The 23339-nt window shown below is 44.7% G+C and overlaps 1 protein-coding gene across 6 annotated transcripts in view; it reads left to right on the forward strand.

The window, feature by feature from the left end:
* The window catches only part of LOC147032606 (coiled-coil and C2 domain-containing protein 1A-like), a 109637-nt gene that overhangs the window by 23162 nt on the left and 63136 nt on the right, over positions 1-23339 (forward strand). For 5 of the 6 annotated variants that reach the window (XM_085870355.1, XM_085870357.1, XM_085870358.1 and 2 more), the window contains 6 exons: positions 2259-2368; positions 3258-3347; positions 6584-6721; positions 12113-12434; positions 18935-19044; positions 19203-19278. In XM_085870355.1, coding sequence (XP_085726481.1) covers positions 2259-2368; positions 3258-3347; positions 6584-6721; positions 12113-12434; positions 18935-19044; positions 19203-19278 — 846 coding nt within the window. The remainder of the gene's footprint in view (positions 1-2258; positions 2369-3257; positions 3348-6583; positions 6722-12112; positions 12435-18934; positions 19045-19202; positions 19279-23339) is intronic. The other variant, XM_085870360.1, reaches the window with a different exon arrangement.

The following is a 23339-nucleotide window of genomic DNA, read 5'->3' on the forward strand; positions in this document are numbered from 1 at the left end:
GAATCAGCAAAAAGTAAAGATGGAGTCATCAGGAGGATCCTAGATAGGATTTGGGTTTCAGCTGCTACTCCTCTACCGTCAAACCCATCCAGGCACAGCCAAGTGAGCCTTAAAGAAAAATATCCCAGTGACAGCTCTTTGTAATGTATTTTTTTTCAACAATGAAATTTGAACAAAGTTGGCGAATCTACTCACAAGTGAAGAATGCACAAATTCTGTGCAACATCTGCAGCCACAGCTAATTGTGTTTCAAGATAACATTCGCAGCATTTTTCTGAGGCCCTGTAACACACCTCAGACCACGACCTCGATTAGCGCTCCCTGGCAGCTTTGGTCACATTTAAAATTGGCTAGTCTTGCGCATAGTATGAGGTGCACTGCAAGGCCTGTGGGTTTGACTGGTCGACCCGGGAGACGTTGGGCATCGTTCAATAAAGTTCTCATTTAACCATAACATTTTAATGTCTGTTTTAACCACTAGGGGATGGGAAGGTGGGGAGAGGAGGGGGTGTTGGTGGAGTCAATTGGTCGTGTGGATCATGTGGATGGCAGTGGGTTAATATTCTGCTTTGTTGGTCACAATTATTCCCACGTTGTTGTCTGGTTGGCTGTGGGAAGCTTGGCCAAAGTTTTTAATGAACCAGCTGGCCAGGTTTCACGTTCGACTAAGGTTAGAGCAGGAATTTGGTATTTGTTCAGGGTGCTGGCGAAAGCTCACCTACTCTTTGCGAAAGACACCATGGGATCTTTAATGTCCACCAACTTATGCCGGCAGATGGGACGCCCAGTTTTACGTCCATCTCAGGGACGGCACACATTGATGAATCACCCCGCCTGTAAAATGCCGGGATGACAATTTATTAGCTTGGTCGAGATTCTAACCCAGGCTGGACAGCTTAGAGGCGAATATGTTACAAATGCGGTTATGCATCGAATAAAGGTCACAATTGTGCCACAAGGGTGTCAGGAGCAATATCGTACATCACACTTGAAGCCACAGCTGTTAGAAATGATCTATGAGGCTCCATTATTTGTTATAAACAATCGATGTACAGTCCACAAAATCGTATGATGAGAAAAGTCACATGGGGGAATGGGATGCATAATTCATGCAGAAAGACTCATTTGAGCACCTTACCTGGAGGCCGAGCAAGTTGAGGCCGGTCGGATCCGTTAATCTGTGGGGAACACAATTAGCATCGAATGCCTCGAAGACATCGCGGTATGTTCCATTACCAATCAGCTTGTAGAGCATTCACCAAGTGACTTAAGCACTCAAGCAAGCACTCCATTGAAATGGTTGATAAGCAACAGCTAGCTTGGTAAGCGATCGCGAGCTTATTGGTAATGGAACATACCCATGGTTTGCTCCTAATCCAACTGTTTAAAAACGAACGGTCGTGATTGTTTAAAAAGGTAATCATACGTTGCAAACAATTGACAGAATAGTTTGTGGTTATAATAACTTCCAGTTCGTACTGTACTCCACCTTAATGGTTAGGGAGGTGGGCTTGGGGTCCGAGGATCCTGAGTTCAATTCCCCTTTCGCTGTTGAATTAATACCAGGTGGGGTTGACTCTGCCTGTCATCCTTCCGAGGTCGGCAAAATGAATGCCAGCTTGCTGGTATCCTGTGTCAGAGTGGCGACCCCTCCAGGATTGTACCCAATAGCCAAAGAGACTGCTTCGGCACCACTAATGCTCTGCACAGAGTATGGTTCCAATGGATGGATGTACCCCACGAAATCCCACGCTGAGTTTTTCCAATGCAAAAATGCTCCTTGGGTTGGGCGGCAAGTTAAGTCGCTACAAACGCCGTCGTGTGACCCTTGGTCCCCTTGGCAATTTTGGTTGAGACTGGATGAGTAACGACCGAATGTATCATGGTCAGACAGACACCAAATTGCATATTTTAGTGTAACTTGATTTTAGATCTTGAAGTTGAATATTGTTCGAGTTTGGGATTCCTATTCCGAAGGGTGTTTGTCTTCACCTCCATCTACTGTAATCAATATTATTCATTCTAAGGCCTTTAACAAAGTCGGTCACACGTGCGCAACTATGGCAGCAATGAAATACTGCAGTTATAAATTTTGCATTGACAATACATATGCGAAGCTATACCCTATAAATGTGCTTTTCATTTAAACGGGGGGTCACACTGAGTGGCATATTGTGTGAAAACGTGTCACCGAGACAAATACCTGGTGAAGCTCTGCATTGTTAAATATGCTCTGTTGTTGTGTGTGTGTGAGACAGTGCTGCTAGAAATAGAGAAAATCTCACGTATGGCGGATAACTGCATGAAAGATGACTTTGATGGTGAAGATGTCAATTGTGAAGATTTGGAGAATGATGCAGAACTCATGGTAAGCCGACCACAATGTTGCTTTGTTTCTGCACAATCAATGTGTTCACAGACTTTGGACATCTCAAAAAGTTACGGAAGGATTCGGATGAAACTTGGTGGACAGGTTTGGTGTGTGACAAGGACGAATTGATTTGATTTTGTTGAACATCCGTATGTGGATACGTGAATCTTTTTCAAGCGGTTCTTTGCCATTGAGAGATGGGACCAAAAATGATACATAGCACGATATCTCGAAACGTGGATGAATTATGACAAAACTTGGTGGATGAGTTGGTGAGGTGACAAGAGAACAAGCCGATTAGATTTTGGTTGAGGTCCGAATGCAGATCAATCCAGCCCATCAGTAGGATACAAAACGTGAACTGTTCAGCCTGGCGGAGGTATCAATCAATCAAGAGGATGTTCGGCCACCTCTCCCACCTGTTTGCACGTTAAGATGCGATGCCATTCTGACACCATCTTTTTAGGAGAAGGCCATTGTCTCAATCACCTGGCCGAGTTAATTCTCTGCCTGCAGGTTGATTGTCTGTTTAAATTTTTTTTGAAAAGATTTGAGGCTCATTGAGGAGCTTCTATACATGTATTACATGTAAGATAATGTTGTTATGAGAGCAGATTTTTTACACAAATCAAAAGGATTTCATTCGATAGTGGACAAACAAACACACTGTGTGTGATTTCTAGCCTGGGATCACAGCAGCATCATATGAACCAACAATGGATTAATTTGGTTTGGTTATGTAAAAATCCTCTCGGTCTGTGTCTTGAGCCATTGACATAGACCCCCAGAACTCGTGTATTGAACCAAAAGTGTGGTTTATGTGAATTGTTAATTTTCATCATTTTTATCATCATTACAGCAGAGTGCTATATGATGTTTCTTCTAGGCTGAACTGCATGGTATGCTCGAGGAACCAGGAGGCTTGGAAATTCCATCCTCATTAAAGCGGCCTGCCTCCCCAAGCCCATGCACTCAGGTACACAGGTAGCTTCTCTTCCTCCCCCACCCAACTTCAACTTAGGGCTCAAGATTTTGGTTTTCTGTCTTTCTGTTCATGAAGCCTTAATTTGTGGTCAAGTGCACGAGTACATGTACTGTACGTATAGGCTAAGTACGTACATTATTTTATTGCATGCATCACAGGCAGGACAATAACTTTACTGGACTTGCAGTAGGCCAGTTAAAGGATGAGCCACAGTAACTAAATACACCACAAAAGTTTTAGCTGTAGGTTTCTCACTTTATTGAGCTTGATATTTATGCATATGCTTAAAAAAAATCACAAATTTAAATTTGTAAATGACAATTTATACTCCATACCATTAAATGATTGATTTGAACATTAAAGCACAAACATATTTTGAATACTCACACATGCCCATCACATTGTGGCAGACTCGGGGTTTGGGGATTACCGTGAGAGAAAGTACTCGGAGTTTCTCCCGAACGTCCGGCCCTATAGGCCGATGTGCCGCAGATAACTCCGTGGCCCGTCGGGTTGCTAAGCAACCACGACCGTCAATTATGTCAACTCTAACAGGGCTACCCATCTGACACAGTTACTGGCCTGATTGACTGATGTTTGTGCCTTCAGCGCACACTCAGACTACAACTGAGCGATACAGTAAGTGCACGTTGACTAACGAGAGCAAGTCACATGGGGATAAAACTTCCCGTCTAACAATAATGCAGACTGTGCTGGACCAATGGAGGAAAGGACACCGAGCAGGTTGAACTGAACAACTGGCATGGGTTTTTTTTATAAGGAAGCACGAGGAAAAGCATGAGGCACACCAAAGATGAGGGGTTTATTCACGGGGTATTTGTACAGCAGGAACATACAGTATTTGTGTGGTGCGGAAAAAAATGTATACTGACAAAGATTCATGCAATGAAGAAACAAAGAGCAGAACTAACCCAAACTATTTATCGTGCACAGTCTTACTTAGATTAACATGACAGATGCCATCAGAATCACTCCGCGGAAGGGTAGAAGAGCAAGAGAGATAAGAAAAGCTAAGGCGTTGGCGACCTCTGGCTAACCTGGCACATACATGTGGGCACATGCTAGTCCAAAGTACAGAGAAGATAAGGGTTGGGGGGGGGTGGGTAATGAAGAGCAAAGGGGATGTCTGAGTGCGAGTGGGGTACAGTGTTGGGTGCTTAGAGTGAGGAAGACAGGGTGAGAGTCAGTGGTCGCTCTAAAATGAACGGTTGTTCGGGCTTTTCCCTCGCTGATAGTTCTTTGTGCTTCCACAGTAGACGAGTCCGAAAAAGAGAGGACGTGTAAGAATCAGAACTGCCTGTCGTGTGTGGTTGTTGATTTCACCTCTCGCCCAATGCTGCGCCCGAACTTGATGGCGCTCAGTCCGCTCATTTCTTTAGTATTCCGTTCCGTTCCTTTCAACAGAAAGCACCAATTAACCTTTTAGCAACCGCTCCTTCCAGCAGCGACCACCACACGAGCTCTTTCTTTGCGACCAGCGTCAATATTTAATGGCCACGGGAGAGTGGAGTTTGGGGGTGAGTCAAGGGTGAATCCACGCCTCTTGTAGGTGTAGTTCTGGGGGGCACAGGTCACGCGCTGCCCTCTTTCATCCAAGCAGCGGCTTGCCCATTGGTACAGACGCGCTCCGGGGTGATGTCAACCTCCCCGCGAGGTTGCTGATTTGGAATCGCTTTCACTTGTCCTTCAACCGTGCCATACACATAAACTACCGACTCAACATGGGGCGGACGTGTAGAAGTCTCCATCTGTCGCTCGAACGCCTGGGAAGGGTGCGATGGCTTGCTGAATAGCAGAGTGGTCCCCACTGATGGAGGAACGTGAAGGAGCGGTAAGCACAAACTTGTGCCTTTGTGTAAAGGCTCCGTTTGGGACAGTGCTGGACTTGGGTACAGGCGTGAACCAAAGGTGTTCGTGGGAAACACGAGATGATGGTCCTGAGGTGCAGGAAGGTGGTCATGGTGAGATGAATGAGGCTGGTGTGATTGTGGAGTCGAGGCGTCATCATTGGGTAATCGTGATTTGGACTGTGGAAGAAGGCTGGAAAGGCGAACTTTAATGGTGGTGCTGAATGGAAATAAAGTCTGGTGTATATCTGAAGCAAGCAGGGTGGTTATCGCTGGCATGTGGAAGAATTGTGGTGAAGAACGCTGTTGTGGTTGAAATTGCAGTTTGGTTGGGGCATGCAGATTCAAACAGGGTTTTGGCACACATATGCAAATTCGGCTGCTAGCAGTGAGTGCTTGGTCATGTGAGGAGAAGATCATGTACAGAGAAGATGATGGGGAAGAATGTGGAAAAAAAATCCTAACTAATCCCTCACAATGCATATTCCCTTTGTAACCCATTGGACACAAGGGAAGGACCCTGTCTGGCACAAGTAATAACAAAATAACTAACTGAGAAATGTTCAAAAGATCCTAACCACTGTGCTATGGGAGACGGCAGCTCTTCCGGGATGACGTGCGTTGAAGTGCTCTGCTATCCGTCGATATGACCAGCCCTCATGTCCACTCAGCAGTATTACCTCAACGCATTCGTCTTTTGTCAAGGACATCTTCAAACTGTAACAGAATGACATAATATTATCTATGTTTCCAGACTTTATGGCCACCCTGTAGATTGAGGCACGGAAATAAAATGACAAGTTATTGTAAAAAGAACAAAAAGGTTAGCTTTGTTTTATGAAAACTTTGAACAAGGTTAAAAGGAAACTCCGATAAATTATAATTTGAGCTACATTGACAGTTACCAAATTTTTCCCCTTCATATTCCCTCATGCAAAATCTGCCATGAAGCATCAAGTGCAGCTGAGTGAACTTTCCAATGATTTCTGCAGAGGTGGCCATGTCTTGCTTTCGAGAATCTTTGGTTGGTTGACAAATGCGTGTATATGCTGTGTGTATTTCACAGTGGACCCACAAAGGTAAGAAATATAAGTTTGTAGAGAATGATATCATTTATTTAAAGGGAAAATAAAGTTAAAACCCGAACAAATATCAAATTGCTTTGGTTCTTTCAGGTTTTACTCCACCTTCAAACCACCATCGTATCAGGGTTATGGAAAATGTTGGGGATCACGGCCATGGGGATCATATGGAAGGATGCTGGTGGATCAAAACAAACATTTTGTAGAGTTGAAGTGTGTATGTTGCAAGAGTTTGAAGCAGAGGTGCTCATACTTGTCAACTTTTTTCCCATTTAAGGAATCTAGTGAGATGCGGGAAAGTGGCAGCCTTCTGTCTGTCATCGATGAAAGGGTGACGATGTATGAAAATGTTGTGGTCAAAGCACAAGAAGCTGGAGCGACCTCCAAGAAGAGACGCTATGAGAGAGGCCTTAAGGTACATATCACTTTCTTGTAATCTTACTCTCACTCCCGACTGTTTACTCTCACTTAAGGCCCGGTCACACCTTGACGTTTTAGCCAACGTATGCCGATTTTTGAATTTTTTTTCTAAAACGCTGGCACACGTTGAATACGTTATGGTTAAGTTTTGATAACATTGAGAGCACGCTGAAAAACACTGCCATACGTCGTTGTACGTTGGCTTTAAACGTTGTACTTTTTGGTTGTCCTCAAATTTTTTCATGCTTGAAATTTCACGACGTATGCCGGCGTATGACTCACACGTTCCGCTACGCTGGCCACAAGTTGTATGCACGGTCTGCGATCATTGACAGACGTCAACACATGCTACTTGTAAGTTAATCATAAGTTGAGACACGCCGAGGTAATGTTTAGCGTACCCGAAACTTATTTCTAACCTATGATTAACATGTTGTTGGCACGTTACGCGATCGTTGCCACACATCGACAGACGTTACTTTTAAGTTACTCATAGGCTGAAAGACGTCGGTATAATGGATCGTCCTTGCGTCAGCGTCCATGGCCACGGCCAGGACACTTATTTGCAGCATTCTTCAAACTTTTCTTCGGCATGACGAGGATGTTCACACTTCAATGTCTAGCTTGGCTATGATTCCAATTGTCCATCGGCAGCGTCTATTTAAAATAGTCGAGTTTGAGCGTTTTAACACGTTCAGAAGAAACGCTTCAAATTTCAAAACCCCAGCGTCAAAAAACAAAGGCGAGTGACACAATTTAAATCGTTCATTGTAAACAATGAAAATAGCTGAGTGGTACCGTTTAAAAGTCGTTGAGTGTAAAAAAAAATCCAATTGTTGAGTGCAAGCGTCTCCTTTCAATAGTGGAGATGCAGCCATTTAAATCGTTGAGTTTATCATTTAAATCGTTAAATCGTTAAACGCAAGGACGATCCATCATAACCCACACCCTCCCCCTCACACTCACCTACTACTGCCAACATGAACAAACTACTACTAATACTGATACTGATACTGTTACTGCTGACATGGACATCGACTCAAAAAGGACTCGAAAACACTGTTGGTTTCCCCTTTTATGAGCAGCATTTTTGTATACCAATTCCCAAAACCGCTGGGAACACGTCTTTATATGGCAGTTGTAAGCTAGAAACACGTAAATTTTTTTTTTTTTGTCGACCGGAAGACGTCATTGGAATACGTCATTGGAATACGTCTACATACGTCTACATATGCAATCTAGCTCAAAGGGCGGAGGAGCTCCTTGTGAGCCAACGGCCATCCATATCTAGTGCCCAACTGTGTCTGCGGACGTCCTCCTGCAGTTGGGTCACTTCTTATTAGGAGGTTGGTGGCAGGATTTGCACTCCGGCCACCGTAAAACCCTTCATTCCGCAAAACGCAAAAAAATCTGAAAACCCACTCCGTGGGAGTACCTCCCGTGCAGCTTCCCTTCGCAGGGAGTACCTCCCGTGCAGCTTCCCTTCGCAGGGCAGCTCACCGGATGACGGGATTGGGGCAAAGCCTTCGGGACCCCCAATCTTTGATAGGGGGGAAACCACGGGGTAACATCCCTGGGTCAGATTGCGGGAGAGTGTGTCGGAGTGGTGCTGAGGTGTCGTGCACCAGACGGCGGTCTCCTTGGGTTAACCTGAGGCGGTCCCTTCGGGTGGGTGCCTGGAATGTCCTATCCCTCAGAGAGGATGATCACCTGTCTCTGTTATCATCTGAGCTCAAGCGTTTGGACATCGGGATTGCAGCTCTCTCTGAGGTTTGGAGACCAGATTGCGGCGAGATAATGGTGGGTGGTTACACCTACTATTGGTCTGGTCGCTCTGATGGTTACCATACCCAAGGAGTTGCTGTAGCTGTGTCCAATAAGCTGACCCCAATGATAATTGAGGTAACACCGGTCAACGAGCGTATTATGAGATTAAGGATTCGTCACTCCTTAGGTGTCATTTCCCTGGTCTCTGTTTATGCTCCGACTGAGGCGAGTGATCTCACCGTGAAGGATGTATTCTACGCCACACTCGAGTCTGTGGTTGATCAGTGCCCCAGACGAGATACACTTCTAGTCTTGGGGGATTTCAATGCATCGACTGGAACTGATAGGGACGGTTATGAGGTGTGTGTTGGTCCCCATGGGTCAGGAACTATGAACCAGAATAGCACTAAGTTCCTTGACTTTGCAAGAAGTCATGGACTTAGGGTGGCTGGTTCATGGTTTCAGCACCCACAAGCTCATCGCTGGACTTGGTATTCCAACGCTGGCGGTGTGGCAAAGGAGATTGACCATGTCCTCATTGACGGTCGTTGGAGGATGATCCAGAACTGCAGGGTCTACCGGAGTGCTCAGTTCCTCAATACTGACCACAGGCTTGTTGTAGCAACTCTAAAGCTGCACCTTAAATCCTGGAGAATGGTACCATCCCAGCTGAGACTGGATGTTGCCAAGCTCAGGGATGAGAGAGTAGCTGAGGAGTTTGCGAACAGGCTGAGTGGACACTTGGGGGGTCTGGGTGCTTTGGGGGGTCCTGAAGAGTTGTGGAGCGCCTTCAAGACCACTGTCCTTGATGTTGCCGGTGGATGCCTTGGAGCTCACCGCAGGGCAAAGAAGAATTTTGTCTTTCAAGGGACACTGGATACCATTGACCAGAGTCGCAGGGCCAGGCTGAATGGCAGAGCTGAGCTGTTCAGGGAGCTGAGGCGTAAAACTGTACGTGCACTGAGGGTGGACAAGGAGGCATATGTGCGAGGAATCCGTGAGGGGGTAGAGCATCACCTGTGGACAGGTGATTCTCGTCCTGCTTACAGGGGAATTCGCACATTACGTTCATCCAAGCCCATCCCTCGGAGCACTACAGTTCGAGCAGAAAGTGGTAGGCTCTTGACAGAGGAGTCTGAAGTGAAGGCCCGCTGGGCCGGTTACTTTGAGCGGTTGTACCAGGCTGATCCCCCAACTGTCGAGTTGGACGTCAAGGGTGTTACAATCCCTGTTGCTGACCCTCGAATCAACTGTGGTCCACCTACGCTTGTGGAAACACGGGCTGCGGTGAACCAATTGAAACGGGGCAAAGCTCCAGGGATTTGTGGCATCCATGCCGAACTTCTCAAGGCTGGTGGAAATGCTGCACTCGTGTCGTTGCATGCAGTTTTGTGCTCTGCCTGAAACACAGGCATCATCCCAACTGACTGGAAGAGGGGCCTTGTTGTCCCTCTCTGGAAAGGGAAGGGTGATCGCCAAGACTGCAACAACTACCGAGGGGTGACGCTGCTCTCAGTGCCGGGCAAGGTCTTTGCTCGGATAATTCTCGATAGGGTTCGCCACCATCTGATTGAGCACCAGCGTCCAGAGCAGTCAGGCTTTACACCAAAGAGGTCAATGATTTACCGTATCCTTGCACTTCGTGTCCTCACCGAACGTAGACGAGAGTTTCAGCAGGGGCTGCTTGCAGCCTATGTTGATCTCTGTAAAGCGTTTGATTCAGTGAATCGGGATGTCCTCTGGAGGATTCTTGGTCTTCGTGGGGTGCCACCAAAACTGATCGATCTGATGTCTGAACTCTACTCTGGTACTGAGAGTGCTGTGAAGTGTGGTGGTACCATCTCTGACTTATTTCCAGTTGTTACTGGAGTTCTTCAGGGATGTGTACTTGCCCCCACACTTTTCAGCACTTGTATGGACTGGATTCTAGGGAGGATGTCGGAGAGATCAAGTTGCGGTGCGTCATCTGGGAATGTCAAGATCTCGGACCTTGACTTTGCAGATGATGCAGTCATCTTTGCGGAGACTTTAGACATCCTCTTGGGGGCCCTCGAGGTGCTGAATGAGGAGTCGGAGCCGTTGGGATTACGGGTTTCTTGGGTCAAAACTAAGATCCAGGCTTTCGGTGACATCTTGGATGCTGCTGTCCTGTCTGTGTCTGTTTGTGGTGAGGATGTTGAGGTCGTGGAGCGATTCACTTACCTTGGCAGTGATATTCATGTCTCTGCTGGCTGTGAGTCAGAGGTCAATAGACGTCTGGGTCGGGCCTGGGGAGTCATGGATTCACTGGATCATGGGGTGTGGCGCTGCCGGTACCTGTGCGGGAGGACGAAAGTCCGAATCTTCAGGTCCTTGGTACTTCCAGTCTTGCTCTATGTGTGCGAGACTTGGACTCTGACCAAGGATCTGAGACGGAGACTTAATTCCTTTGGTACCAGGTCTCTTCGGAGAATCCTTGGCTATCGCTGGTCGGATTTTGTGTCCAACGAGCGGTTGCTGAGAGAGACTCGGATGAGATTTGTTACCTGCATAGTCCGTGAGCGTCAGTTGCGGCTGTATGGACATGTGGCTCGTTTTCCTGACTCTGATCCTGCTCACCAGATTCTCTCAGCGAGGGAGTCTCATGAGTGGAGGAGGCCAGTGGGTCGACCACGTGCCTCATGGTTGCAACAGGTTGACCATCATCTCAAGGAGATGGGGATGGGCCTGGCATCTGCCTGGGGGATGGCCAGACGGAGGCCCCTGGAGTACCGGCGGAAAGTGGACGCAGCGACGTGCTGTTCTGGCACATGCTCCCATACCTGACCTACATACGTCGATGTGTGTTGGGACTACGTAAATAATTGGTTCAAAGCACGTCAAACATAAGTTAGAAATAAGTTTCGCGTAAAAAAGACATTACCGCGATGTGTTTCGACTTATGAGTAGCTTATAAGTAGCCTTTGTGGACGTGTGTAAGCGTCCACATATCGTGTGTAAAACTTATCCCCATCGCATGCGGAACGTGTGTCATACGCCGAGTACATCGTAAAATTTTGAACATGTTTAAAATTTCTTGACGTACTCTACTTACTACGACGTATGATAGCGTACTTTAGCGTTCTACTCACGTATACCAAACTTACTCATACCGTATTTGACGTGCCCCAACGTTTTAGACACATTTTTCTTAGGTCGGCATACGCTGGCAAGATCACCAAGGTGTGACCGCGATGTTGACACTTCCATTTCTACGGCAGTTATGATTCGAATCGTTGTGCATCAGCCTTTTAATAGGCTACGTCACGACATCGTCGGCGATGCGTGCAACGCGCTATGCCTAAGTTAGACTATCGTTGGGCATCGGTTGTGTACACCAACAACAGGTTCAGCATTCGTTGGTATAAGTTATCTATAACACAACGAAACGTTCTGTGTCCGTTACCAATGCGTTATACATAAGACCAAGTCGCTATGAATACGTCCGAATCTTTAAAAAAAAACATCAAAAGTTCAACGTAAGCCAGCGTTTTACATACATTTTGATACGTTGCCACCGCTGGCTAAAACTTCAAGGTGTGACCGGGCCTTTAGGTGATTATAATGCCAATTGTGCTCTTTATTTCATTTTCACCATTAGACGCTGAAGACAATGCAAAAAGCGATTCAGCAGGGCAAGCCCATCACCGAGACCAACATCCCTCCACCTGTGTGGACTGGTGCAGTTGTAGAACCGAACCCACCTGATGGACCTCCTGCCACCAGTCCCTCATCACCCAGTTCACTGCCACAGCCAAGCTCCCCAATTGCCGTACCAGTAGAACAATGCAGTCTCGCGGCTCGTTCGCCACCGATGCCTCCGGCTCCTCATCCATCGCCTTCTGTAACACCTCCACCTCCTTGTCCACCACGTAAACCTCATGTTGCTGCCAAACAGGAAGAAGTGACCAAAGGAAGTGAAGGTGCGTCCACTGTGATGGTTGAACTTGTAAAAATGTTGAATTCATAAAGATAAACTGCAAGTGGAATTAATCCTTCCCAAAATGGCTTTTTTAGAAATCATCAGCTTTTGTCTGCAATCTAGCTCCTGATTTTGATCAATGTGCAGGACATTTACCATGGCTTTACAAACATGTTTTCTGAGTGCGACCACCATTTAATGTACTTTAAGTAGCTTCAAACAGCAGATTGGAACAACGTGGTGAGACGATGTTGAAAATGCAGTTTTATTTGTTGTTTTATTCTAAAAGTCGCACCTCTTCTCAAGTTTTGATTTATTTATTTTTAAAACTGCACTATGAAATGAAAACGAGATCCCCAACAAGGAACTTGAACACTTGGGGAGGCTATTAGGCCCATCAAGCATGTGAAATATTTGCCAACCTGGTTGTTTGTCTGTGTGCTATCCTTTTTAAATGCTGAGTTTCAAGCAAGGAAGCAGCACATACTTTTTACTCTCACTTAGGTTTTTTTCTCACTTAGGTTCTCACTCATTTTTTAAGTCTTTGGTATGACTCGGCCGAGGTTCAAACCACCGACCTCTCAGACTACCATTATGCCACCTAGTTTGGAAGAAGGCCACCAAGACATAACATTTATTTATTGAAGTATTTTGGTTCACAAAAATGCTGCCAATGCCTTAAGGGTACAGGTAGTGGACACAAAAATGGAAACACCTGGATAAATGAGACACCAAGCAACAGCTTCCACATCGGTGTAGCCCATGTATTAATTAAGCAAATAACATCCCAGCATGCTTTGGGTCATGTATAAAAATGCTGCACAGGCCTGGTTGCCAATAATTATGGTGAGCATGGCTGCAAGAGGAGACCCCCCCCTCCCCAAAAAACCCCCCAACCCACAGAAAACATGTGGTCGCACAATGGTGTGACGAGCATGACACTGATGTTATCCATATGTTATGGTCTTCTCAGTCACCAGATCTGAACCCAATCAAGCATTTGTAAGATATTTTGGAATGATGCCTGAGATCGTGTTTTTCACCTCATTAAAACAGGTATAGGTATGAGTTGATTGACTTTCGTGGAAGAATGATGCTGCATCCCTCCTGTAAAATCCCAGACTCTGATGGATTCTATGCCATTGCGCATACAGGCAGTACTAGCCGCATGTGGTGGCCCAATTCCCTATTAAGTGACTTTGCATTGGTGTTTCCATTTTCTTGTCCACTACTTGTGTGTTCACACAAACGTTAGTCGACAATAAATCCAAAGTTTCAAGAGCCTGGGTAGGGCGCGTTGCAAAAGGTGCGTGCGTGTGTGTAGTGTGAACATGAGTTAGTATGGCGAAGCCTTGAACCAGCTAATGTATCTGGGACCATGGATTTTACAGCACAGAGTATGTGTGAACATGGCATAACCATTTGGATTAAATTCCATTGTAGTGCGCCATCTGAGGATGTGACACTCTCTGAGGCCACTGTCTGCAGCCATTAAATTATCGCGGCAATTCTATCCCCTCTGGGAAATTATATCCCCAAAACCATAACTTGGTCCGACATAAAAAAAACTACCGTTTTTACAGCCATTTTCCCTGCTGTGTAGGGGTTAGCTTTTTCTTGAGGCAATGTTTTATGGCCGGATGCCCTTCCTGACGCAACCTTGATCGCCTTTTGTGACACACAGGGATATGGTACACTTATTCTAACCGGGGCATACACTGGGACCAGTACACTGCTACTCATTTCGCCGACCTCAGAAGGATGACAGGCTGAGTCAACCCCCTGGTGTTAATTCAGCAGCCAACGGGACTTGAACTCAGGACCCTTTGATCCCAAGCCGCCACCCTAACCACTAAGCCAACACCAGGCTCGGTTCGACATAGCTGTACAATAACTTTTTAACGAAAATTTACACCCTAATCATGCTCCGTCACAATTTTGAATTTGCACAATCTTGCCTCCCGATGCTACGGAGTCTGGGAGGTTCAAAATATTCCACTCCAAGACGCCAAATTTTTACAGCCCGGGGTTCGGGCTTGCCCCGAGGGGAAGCACTTGTTTCTCCTGAACACCAGATACTGAGTCTGCCGACCACAGATAACTCCGCAGTCCAATGGGCTGTAGTTTTTACACAGCTGTAGCCGCTTGACTTGACTACCGGCCTATCAGGGTTATGCTTTGATGTTTCTGTGATGCCTTTCTATTGGCACGGCAACATAACTTGAGGCCTTGTCCTTGGCGCCACACCTGGTGATCTTCTGCCAAACAGAACAGGTAGGAGCAGCACTGGCTAACAGAGCAAATCAGGTGGGGTACAACTTCCCGTCTAACTATACTTGTACACTATGTCGGACAACTGGAGGAAAGGCCAACCGAGACAGATTGGAAATAACAACAAACAGTTGTTTATTTACACACACAAACAATCATTTAAAAGCAAGTGCTGACAGGCAAGAAAGCGAAAGGCACAAAAGAGTAGACTTAACCATAACACATATTCTTTCTTACACAATCTTATTTACACAAGAGACATGGCCATCATTCAATCAGGGGATAAGAAGAAGACAAGAAGAACTTGAGAAGAAAAGAAATGAAAAGTATAGAGAATAGAAAAGTAGGGTTGATTCTTTTCTCCTTCACCTCACACAGCCCAATGGGGCTGCACCAGTCCAAATATATAGAGAGAATGGAGGGAAAATGATGGGGAGGATGGGCAGTGGAGTGGCGGTGCGATGGGACGTGCAGCCACGTCTTTGAGGTGTTCAGATCCAGAAGGCAAGTCCTCTCTGGCATGCAAGATTTGCAACGGCAAGCAGCTCCTTCATTTCTGCTGGGCCGCAGCGTCCAGCAACTCCCCACAAACGAAACCGCATTCTGGCCTTTCCACACTGCCCTTCTCTGCACCATGGCCCCCCTCCCTCTCTTCACACACTCTGCGCACACCTCTGCCCCTCACCGGATAAGTGTTTTGGTGTCAACGAGGATCAGCTCCTCAGCTTCTTCCTATCCTCCACACTCTGAGCTTTCTGCTCGACTCAGGACAAGCTTTTTGGACAAGGATAAGCTCTAAGGCGACTCTGTCCCGTCTCTTGTCGTCCTGTCTCCCTCCTCTTCATATGGCTTTCTCTGTCTCGGCTCGTGAGAGCCTCCTCCTCATTGGTTCGCATCTGATATGGGTGGGTCCATGATGCAGCTTGTGGGAAATGCCATTGTTTCTTAAGGGAACTGCCACAAGTGGCCACAGCCCTCCCCTCACTCACGAAGGACGCTGAAAGTGCCCCCAGTCCCTCCCTCTCCAGCAAGCATTCTCTGTACAGTCCTGCACTGTACCACGTGAGAGGCGTCATCCCGCAAGCCACAAATATCAAGCGTCATGCTTTGTGCCATGAACTTGTGAAATAAGATAATGTGAGGACAGTGTTGCTATAGAGATTGATGCAGACAGATCAAATCCATCCATCCATTGGGACCATACTATGTGCAGAGCGTTGGTGCTGCCTAAGCAGTCTCCTTGGCTATTGGGCACAATCCTAGATGGGTCGCCACTCCAACACAGGATACCAGCAAGCTGGCACTCATTTTGCCGACCTCAGAAGGATGACAGGCAATCTCAACCCCACCTGGTATTGATTTGAACTCAGGATCCTCGGATCCCAAGCCCACCACCCCAACCATTAACCCAACACCAGGCATAGACAGACTGAATGTGCCCAATTAATACGCGAATGGAGTTAAAACAGAGAGGGATGCAGCCAAACCGAGGGACGAAGGGACCGAGGGACTTGAGAAGACCAATGGGGGGTTGAAGGTAAGACCGATGGGGTGAAGGAGGGATTGTTGAAATGAGGTTTTGTGAAGGGGGTTATTGGTGGATTGAGAAAGGCAGAGAGGGAAACAGACCTATGGGGTAAAGGAGGAAAGATTGAAAGTAGCAGAGTTTGGTGGGGGTGGGGGGGGTGGGTGGAGGGGGTGAGGGAAGACATCACACCAGAAAAACACGAACTCACCTCAACACATGCCACCTGAACAACCCTTAGACAAGGGGACAAGGACTATTTACACATAGACTAATGAAATAACTAATCCTCGGGTCTCCGAGGTATCCACATATACTCTCCCCCTGGGGTAAGTTTCCAAAACCGTAACACTATTATTTAACTATACTCACTGTGCTGTCCTTGTCAACATGTTTTTCATCTCTGCTGCAAGTTGGGGGGTAAGTTTCCAAATCTCTATAATCAATGGTTTCAATTTGAAAAATTGAAGAATTTTCTGGTGAAGACGTGTGTCGGCTGCATTTACGGACAGGTATAACAATGGATGAAATCTAACACAATGTTTCTCGAGTTGCGCTAAACGCCGTGGGAAGCAAGGCGGAGATGACGTTTTGGGCATTAACCCTTTGTCAGAGCAAAGGTTCATCCTCTTTTACTCTGATGAGGGATTAACTGCCAAAACGTCAGCTTCTACTTGCTTCCCACGGTAGTTAGCATATCACAAGCTGTTGATTCCATCTAGTTGAAACGAGTGAATAGTCTGCTTGGGCATTCCTTGGATGCAGCCGATTGCATGCGACTGTGTACATCATGTACCAACAGGATATTGAGAACATGCGGCCTGCTAAATGAATGGTAAATGACGCATTTTCATGTGAACAGTTTACCATTCATCGTGGAGGCCAGGAGTGCCATTGTCAAGATCACCTCGGTATCACAGGAACACAGTGGTGTTATTGTGACATTCTAAGGCTTGATTTCAGTCAATACTTTGGTGCGTTATTGAGCTGAATGGTTGAGGTTTTTTTGTTGTTTTCTTTTTCTTCTTTTTTTTTAACCATTACTTATGCAATGGTCATAGCAACTGTGGTTTTGTTTGGATTTATTTTAATGTTTTAAAAATTTTTTTGTAGTTTTTAAGGGTCATAGTGGAGCTGCGACACAACACCTCACACACATGGACATATAGACAAATACACGAGACACAACACAGGACTGTTAGATGTGACAAACACAGCCACTGAGCTTGGGGACTCACCGGGCACCCTGGAGACCAACGACGTCACAACAATGGTGCCGCCTTTCTTACTGCACTTAGCGGGGCAGTTCCGAAGGAGGAATTTCCTCCTTCCTATGGATGCCAACCTATGTGGGTTGTCTGTGCTCTTAACCTTAACAATGCTGATTATCAAGCAAGAAAGCAGCAACTACCATTTTTTGCGTCTTTGGTATGACTCGGCTACACAACCATTACACCGAGTCTGTTTTTTTTTTTTTACAAAAATGTTATTTTTAAATACCAATAGTTTCTAAAAAATAAATTTGTCTACTAATTGATGTGTTGAAATATTTAATCATTTCGATTTTATCTCCGCCTCTGAAGGTGGAAGGAGGTTATGTTTTCACATCTGTCTGTCTGTCTTTCTTACTTGCAAAATTGAAGATTTTTCAAGTATAATTGTTTGTCGATTTTGTGTCTGTGTCTCTGTCTGTCTGTCTGTCTGTCAATTGCCGACAGGTCACAATTCTAAACTGATCGCCATGAAACTTTACCAGGTTGTAGAGGTAGTCTCAACTGAGAAGACTATTAATTTTAAGGTCAAAGGTCATGTTGAGGTAAAATTTCTAAAATTCGTCATTTTTCATCCGATTGACTTAAAAGTTGAACAGCATTTGCATAGTGCATCACTGAATTGGGAAACCAACAATTTGTGAGATCAAAAGGTCAAAGGTTAACTCACGGTCAAACTTCAAAAATCATCAATTTGAATCTGAAAAATAACCAAATTTCACCAAATTGACCTGAGCTTTGATTAAGATTGTCAATTTTAATCTTAATGAAATGGACAATGTGATGTATCCATCGCAACCTTTTGAGAGGGGTGTGGATTTTGCAAGTGTCATGCTTTGCACGACATATTTTTATTGTTTGTTTGTTTGTCTGTTTGTGTGCAGGATATATCAAAAAGTTGTGGACCGATTTGAATGAAATTTGGTGGAGACTGGAGAGGTTGAGTGTGTGAGAAGGACGAACTGATTAGATTTTGGTGAGGATCCAGATCCGGATCCGGATCTAATAATTTTTTAAGTGATTCTTCACCATTGAGAGATCGGGCTAAACTGACACATAGCACAATGTCTCAAAAAGCTGTGGACGGATTCAGACGAAAGTTGGTGGGCAGGTTGGGTGGTGACGAGGACAAATTGATTTGATTTTGGTGAAGATCTGAATCGAGATCTGGATGCAAGAATTTTTTAATTTGTAAAGTGATTCTTCATCATTGAGAGATTTGACCAAAAACGCCTGATATGCTCTACTGGATCAGGTGGATCAGGTGGAGGTATTGCATGGTGGAGGTATGCACTCAACTGAGTGCCCTTCTCGTTTTTTTTGCATTCCCTCTGTTCTAATTTGGAAGGTCTGTTTTTACCCAGCTTGTGGATTTGTTTTTTTTCTGAACGCTTCCAAGTGTCTGTGTCTCTGTGTGTGTGCGTGTGCATGTAGATGTGAAGGTTGTCTGCACAAAAAGGATGAACGAATACCGCTCTGCAGCTATTGCTGCAAAGTGTCAGGGAGATCTGAAAACTGCTCGTAATTACCTTGCCATCAGCAAGGTGAGGCTTCATTAACCGTGTCTTTCTTTGCTTGATGGAAAAGTGATGCTGCATTTGCAGGTTGTAATTGGAAGTGCTATCTCAGGCTATGGAAGATGATTGTTATTTATTAACAATCATAGTAGTAATGGCTTCTATCTCCTCTGCCACTGAGACAGCAGTTTGATGCGGTGCTTGCGGCAATGGAACGTGGTGACACAGTTGATCTCAACAATATGCCCCCACCACCACCCAGTATGTACATCTCTGTTTCAGATTCCTTCTCATCTGTCTTTGGGTTCCTTTCAGTTATTTTCATGAAACATCAGATTTAAACCTTTACGGACTTGGTATTCCAAAGGCAAGGATTTAACTTTGCACACATATGTCAGATTTCTGTTGAGTGCCAACTTTGCACATTTTAAAACATTAAAATCGTGAAACGTGGTAAAGCAACATATATATATATATATATATATATATATATATATATATATATATATATATATATATATATATATATGCCTGGTGTTGGCTTAATGGTTAGGGTGGTGGGCTTAGGAACCGAGTATCCTGAGTTCAAATCCCACTCGGCTGTTGAATTAATACCAGGTGGGGTTGACTCTGCCTGTCATCCTTCCGAGGTCGGCAAAATGAGTGCCAGCATGCTGGTATCCTGTGTCGGAGTGGCGACCCGTCCAGGATTGTGCCCAATAGCCAAGGAGACTGCTTCGGCAGCACCAACGCTCTGCACAGAGTATGGTCCCAGTGGATGGATATATATATATATATATATATATATATATATATATATATATATATATATATATGAGCCTGGTGTTGGCGCAGTGGTAAGGGCAGCGGCTTGGGATCCAAAAGGTCCTGAGTTCAAGCCCCGTTGGGCCACTGAATTAATACACCAGGGGGTTGACTCAGCCTGTCATCCTTCCGAGGTCGGCGAAATGAGTACCAGTATACTGGGCCGGTGTATACCCCGGTTAAAATAGGTGTACCATATCCCTGCCTCATAAGAGCTGACCAGGGTTGCGTCAGGAAGGGCATCCGGCGTAAAACATGTGCCAAATCACTATGCGGATCATACGGATGATCCGCTGTGGCGACCCCCTAACGGGAGCAGCCGAAAGAAGAAGAAGAAGAAGATATATATATATATATATATATATATATATATATATATATATATATATATATATATATATATATAGGTCAAAGGTCAAGGATTATGACCTTTGGTGCAAAACTTCCTCTGGAACATTCCAGGAACAATATAACGTCATATAGGCTTTATGGCATTTCGGACTCCTCAGATTATCCATACTTTGATGAAATCAGCGTAAAAACAAACTTGAGGGGGGCACCACGGGCAAGGTGTTCGAGATAGAGCAAAATAGTTTCAAGACTTTCGGTGGGGAATGACCTCAAGATTATGCATAAAAAAATATTGTCATCCTAGCTCTCAAAGTTTGGGCGGTCGTATGATTTTTATGTCAAAATTCAAAATTTTCTAAGTTCGTGACCTTGTGATCTTGACCTTGGGACAAAAATAAAAAATCGAGCTCCGTGGGGCTATGCAAGTGCCATTGGGCGAACCAAATACCAAAAACCCCTGCCAGATTCGACAAACCCCTCGGAGAAGATGGATTTTTATGTCAAAATCGCAATTTTCTAAGTTCGTGACCTTATGACCTTGACCTTGGGACGAAAATGAAAAATCGAGCTCCCTGGGGCTATGCGGGTGCCATTGGGCTAACCAAATACCGAAACCCCTGCCAGATTCTACAAACCCCTTGGAGAAGATGGATTTTTATATCAAAATTCGCAGTTTTCTAAGTTCGTGACCTTGTGACCTTGACCTTGGGACGAAAATGAAAAATCGAGCTCAGTGGGGCTATGCAGGTGCCATTGGGCTAACCAAATACCGAAACTACTGCCAGATTCGACAAACCCCCAAGGAGAAGATGCAAATTGAAATCGGCGACCACCTAAAAACACAATTCGCAATTTTCTAAGTTCATGACCTTGTGGCCTTGACCTTGGGACGAAAATGAAAACTCGACCTCTGTGGGGCTATGCAGGTGCCATTGGGCTAACCAAATACCGAAACCCCTGCCAGATTCGACAAACCCCTCGGAGAAGAAATTTTTTATGTCAAAATTCGCAATTTTCTAAGTTCGTGACCTTGTGACTTTGACCTTGGGACGAAAATGAAAAATCGAGCTCCGTGGGGCTATGCAGGTGCCATTTTGCTAACAAAATACCGAAACCCCTGTCAGATTCGACAAACCCCCTCAGAGAAGATGCAAATTGAAATCGGCTACCCCCAAAAACACATGCTTTTTGGGCGTGGCTCCGCCCATAATGGGCGCACCACGGCCATTTTCAGGAAAACCTCCCACCAAAATTTTATCAGGATCGGATCAAAACCCACTTTGCTGTGCTCGGGACAGATATACAAACAGACAGACAGACACGCAACAATAACGAATATAGTGGTCACTTATTTTTTTCGTTAAAATATTTTTTTCGTGAACCAAGATATAAATACATATATATATATATATATATATATATATATATATATATATATATATATATATATATATATATATATATATATATATATATATATATGTTTGTGCAATGCCATTCCCAGTAATTATTTTCATTTGAAGGCTTTTGTTTCTTGTTCTAAAATAAAATTGTTTTTCCACTAGTATGTCTGGCATAAGATGTCATGAGAGCAGAATAGCATGTCAGAAAAGGGTTTTTGATTTGTTTGAAAGATAGACAGCTTAAAGCCATGCCAGATTTGGGCATTTTGTGCATTTCCACTTTTTGCCTCAAATATGATGGAGTACAGAGTTCAGTAATGGAGTTGCATTTTTTTGGCTCCTGATGTTATGATGATAGTGACTGATGTGAAGGATTATTTTAAAAATAGGATATTGTTGGATTGGATGTAGACCAAAATAGGACAAATCTAGATGAAATAAATTGTATTCTTTTATTTTTCTTCATTTATGCACATACAGAAGTAAAAAAAAAAAAAATTGTTTCCCTTTCATCCAATCATCACTGTTGTTCCATGTTCCAACCTTTCTTTATTGGTTTTTGGGTGACTTCATGGAATTAGTCCATGGGCCCAGACCAAAAATTACACTTATCGGTGACATTTGGGAGGGCAAATTCTCGTTAAGATTTTTAAATCAGTATATACCTATCTATAGATTATATTTTGATATGATAGATAACCATTGCAGAGTGGCAGCTTATTCGTAATAATCATCTCTTGAATGTACCCACCCTCTGTATGGTAAAAACAAAAAGATGCTCTGTCGATTTTGTTGAATATAATGTTTTCCAAAAAAAATTCTGGTCATGTATAAGTGCCCCAATGGTACTGAACTGGAGTACACAATGTCTGTAAATTGCAGGAAAGGAAAATTATGAAAATCGACAAGTTTTTACCAAAGTTAGAGGATTTTTCCATTCGTACCCCAACACTGCGGCAAAATTATGGAATTTATAATGGATGATCTAATTTCACCAGATGTGTTCACTCTACTTTGAAATGTTTTATGTACAATGTTACATATTGCCGATTGGGATGTTTACATGCTGAATGCAAACACAGTCCGCAAAGTTAACGTTCACCTTATGAATCATTATTCATACTGGTATTCGTCGTCGTCATCTGAATCTTCGTAGTCATATGTATCAGGGTTGTCAAGGTCTACGACAACCTCTTCCTCATCTTCAGTTAGCTGGTTGTTGCACATCTGAGCTTGCACATTTCTGTGCACTTCAGACCATTAGTGAGGCATGTGCAGTCTTGTAGTTTGCATGATCGCACACACTAGCAGGAGAGCAGTTGTTACACTGCATCTGGTGCTGGTAAACCTTGCATCCACTCAATGGCCAGCTTCTTATCATCGTTTGTGGTCCATCCACCACCCTTGGAAATTGTCACAAAGGGTCGATATTGCAGGCAATGCCCCCAAATAACACCCAGGTAGTTGGCACGGAGGACGTGCATGAAGAGGAATTCTTCACCTGGGTGAATCTGGCTGAACTCCACTTCTCCCTGTCAAGCACTGAAGATTGGATTCCGCAGCTTGTTGATGCTAGAGCTGTGGGTAGAAGGTACATACATGTGGCAGGTGATCTCTTTTAGCGTCTGAAAGAGCTCTGTGGATACATCCCTTGATCGACGGAGCCGACTGAAGGCCTCTTGGTAGGTCTTGTCTGCCTTTATTTGTTTCAAGGTGCCTCTCTTTCCATGGCCTGTAAAGGCA

The sequence above is a fragment of the Eptatretus burgeri genome, chromosome 2 (genome assembly GCF_056783735.1).
Source record: "Eptatretus burgeri isolate ZD-2024b chromosome 2, Ebu_testis_v1, whole genome shotgun sequence".
NCBI lineage: Eukaryota > Metazoa > Chordata > Myxini > Myxiniformes > Myxinidae > Eptatretus > Eptatretus burgeri.